The sequence below is a fragment of the Mesitornis unicolor genome, unplaced genomic scaffold, assembly GCF_000695765.1.
Source record: "Mesitornis unicolor isolate BGI_N332 unplaced genomic scaffold, ASM69576v1 scaffold28338, whole genome shotgun sequence".
Lineage (NCBI taxonomy): Eukaryota > Metazoa > Chordata > Aves > Mesitornithiformes > Mesitornithidae > Mesitornis > Mesitornis unicolor.
The window spans coordinates 5,284-8,565 of NW_010203081.1; the positions used below are offsets into that span (position 1 = coordinate 5,284).

At 43.0% G+C, this 3,282-nt stretch overlaps 1 protein-coding gene across 1 annotated transcript; it reads left to right on the forward strand.

The window, feature by feature from the left end:
• Positions 1–1,148: 1,148 nt before the first annotated feature.
• On the forward strand, positions 1,149–2,960 carry LOC104545459 (prefoldin subunit 3-like; the record flags this gene model as incomplete). Its single annotated transcript, XM_010190602.1, is given in 3 exon segments — positions 1,149–1,323; positions 2,347–2,413; positions 2,862–2,960. Coding segments are annotated over 3 exon segments (341 nt in total), but the record flags the coding sequence as incomplete, so codon positions are not given.
• Between the last annotated feature and the right edge of the window lie 322 nt (positions 2,961–3,282).

Here is a 3,282-nt window from a genome sequence, read left to right on the forward strand (position 1 = left end):
TCTGTGGTCAGGGAGGCAGCTCCTCGGGCGGTGAGTCTGAAATGTGGTCTCTTGAGTTCTGCTGTGCCACCCAGATCGTGCTGCCTGCTGAAGTCTGTTGTGGAGTTCGTTGTTTCCTTAAGGTTAAGGAAGGTGGGTGACTTCTTACAGGCTCAGTAATTTCATAGTAAGTGTCTTCAGCCGAGAGAGTTTAGGAGTCATAAAGAAAGGAACCAGCTATGTGTTTGGTAGTAATTTATTGAGAGAGTTTAGGAGTCGTAAAGGAAGGAACCAGCTATGTGTTTGGTAGTAATTTAGTAATGCATTACAGTCTTTTTCTGTTGGGAAACTACTGGAATGGAAACACCTAGCTAAAAAAGAGAAGCTGAAGAGGCCTTGTGGTAGGTTTCTGTCGGGTTTTACAGAGCTGTATAGATGAATAAGGACAGAATTACCCCAGTGGGTGAGCGTGGTCATCTTGAATTATACCTGGGCGAGTGTTGTCAAGGTCAGAAACGCGCGGCTGACCTCTGGTGCGATGGTGCCTTTCCTGAGGCAGATGAACGGCTTCCTGGGAGTCCAAGGAGGCACTTGTAGTGGTCAGCACCCCTTCCTGCTCAGGCCTGCCTTCTCTGGCTGCTTCTCCAGTCGATGGCAGGACTGGCTGGGGGGAAAAAAAACGTTCCGCCTGACTCTAGCAGGAGCTGTTGAAGACGAGCTGTTTGCTACCATCAAGCCTGCCTGAGCAGATACCACAGTTTTCCCCTCTTTCTCTGCCACAGCACGCTCGATCAGGCCGTGATGCTTTTCCTTCATCAGTCTTATCCTAAATAGCTCGTAATCTGTTTAGCCACAGAGAAGCATTATCCCTGCTTTACTGACAGGAAACCAAGGTTTAGCCGTGGCATGAGGACATCTGTTAGGTGTCATTTTATAGCCACCAGCACTGAAACCACTAACAAGGTACTAGCAAATATGGTTATGAAGTAATCCTTCCACCTATTCTGTAGTTCCCTACCGAAAAAAGAGGAGGGAGGGGGAAGTGAGAAGGTGACTGAGGAAGGAAACAAAATGATTTTGTACTACTGCATAAAAAAATAAAGAAGTTTGTTTGCATATGAAAACCTCTGGACTTAGCTACAGTAAGGTGAGAGCATGACTGTGTCTAGGGTTTCTGTAAAACTCTCCTAACATTGAGGGTCTCTTTCTCCCCTTAAAGGAAGACGTAGATTCCTTTATGAAACAGCCTGGAAATGAGACAGCAGATGTAGTTCTCAAGAAGTTGGATGAGCAGTATCAGAAGTATAAATTTTTGGAACTTAATCTTGCTCAAAAGAAAAGGAGGTAAGTCATATTTTTTGGAGTTGTTTTTTTTTAAGTAGTCTAGGTTTTGTTTTTAAATATCCCCAGAAGTAAAAAGCTGATGTTAGGAGAGCTAGTATTTGCAGTACTTTCAGGAAAGGCCAGCTTTTTTTCTTTCCTCTTCCTGAGAATTGCATGCAAAAGAATTTACAGTGTTGCTGAATTGTTCCTTAGCCTCTGAGGCCAAAAGGTACTGCTACAGTCTTCTAGTTTTGTCAGCCTAGTGTAAAAGAGGATATGTTGTTGTCAGATGACCGCTGTATCAAGCCTGTAACTTCAGGTTCAGTAACGTCACCTTTCTTCAGTAACTTCAGCCTTGATCTGAAGCTAGGCAGGAAGCAGATTTTTAAAAGCCAGAATCAAAGCGTCAAGTAATTACTTTTTGTTTTGAGATTCAACTTCTTCCATGGACAAAATGCCCCCGTAATCTCCACCTGGAGGCCTGCTTTGGCAGTCAGTGCTGGCTGAGCCTGCTGGTGGCCTGGAAGCCAGCGGGGATCCCTGCGGCTCTGCCAGGCTGCCGCAGTGGCCGGCGGGGAGCGGGATGCCCCCGGCTCTGGAGAGAGCTTTTGCTTTAACAGCACCCAGCGGTGTAGCCCTGAACTGTTTGTTAGTTTGTGGACCTCAGAAGAAACACAGTGGTTTTGTTCAACCTACCGTGGTTTTTCTGTGTGTTTCTGCAGAGGTTTCCCTCTCCTCCGGGGAGATCAGAAATGTGCAAAAAGATCCTGTTTTAGCGAAGAGTTGTTACTGTTAACACGTTTGTTCCACATTGTTTGTTGTTTGTGTTGCTCTGCTTCAGAAACCCAGTACGCTCAGTGTGGCGAGAGGCAGGGGAAGCTGTAACAGATGCCTTTACGTGCCCTGTGTTTCCAATTTCTCTTGTAAGCCTGGAGGGTTGCAAGTTTTAAGATGGAGATTGGATTGTGTAATAAAACTGATCGCTTGTTTAGGAAACTGTGTGTCTCTGTAAAATAATAAATTATGACTGTTGTTAATTCACAGGCTAAAAAGTCAGATTCCTGAAATTAAACAGACATTAGAAATTTTAAAACACATGCAGAAGAAAAAGGTAAACTATTTTGAATATCTAACGAGTATGAGAAAAGCTAACTGCCTTTCCACCCTAACAGAACACATTGCAAGAAATGTTTTGGAGAGCACACTTAATATGCCTTTATAAATAACAGAATTGTTTTTGAAGGTATGTAGTATTTTTTGAAAGCTAGTTCAAAACTAGTTAATGTTTGTAATGCAACCTTCACTTTTAATAGTGCGTAGATTGCGGCTCAGCTTTGCCGTCATCTCTTTTATAGAGATTTCTGTATTGCTTTTAAATGTATTTTGAAACAATGCTTTGTTCTTGGAGCTGTAACTGAACATTGAAGTAAAATTACGTAGCGTTCCACCAAAGTTAATGGCAAAAAACCAGAGGAGTGTGCTCTTTACTGTAACTTGTATGTCTCTGATATAAGTTTCAGTGAAAATAGCAATTTTAAGTTTTATCTTTTTTCCTTAAGGATTCCACAAGTCCAATGGAAACCAGATTTTTATTGGCAGATAATCTCTACTGCAAAGCTTCAGTTCCTCCTACAGATAAAGTTTGTTTGTGGTTGGGGGTAAGTAAAGTGGAACTTTCTCTGAAACGGTTTAAATAAGTTACAAAATGCTTATGCCAGCCAGTGCTCATGGCTGCCTCATCTCTGGTGGCTGTGGGCATAATGTGGTTCACGTGGGCTGTGTCCTCCCAGCAGGGCAGACCTAGCAGGACAATTTCAATGCATTAGCGAGGGTTTCATGTTTAATTTTATTTGGTGTCTGAACAGTAAGACTTAAGAGGATTGTCAATTGTTCTTTCCAAAAAGCGTATCTGTGAATGTTTCCTTAGCGCTTCTCTCCCTTTGTGGTTCAGATTGCCATCCAGCTCTGCCTGGGATGGGA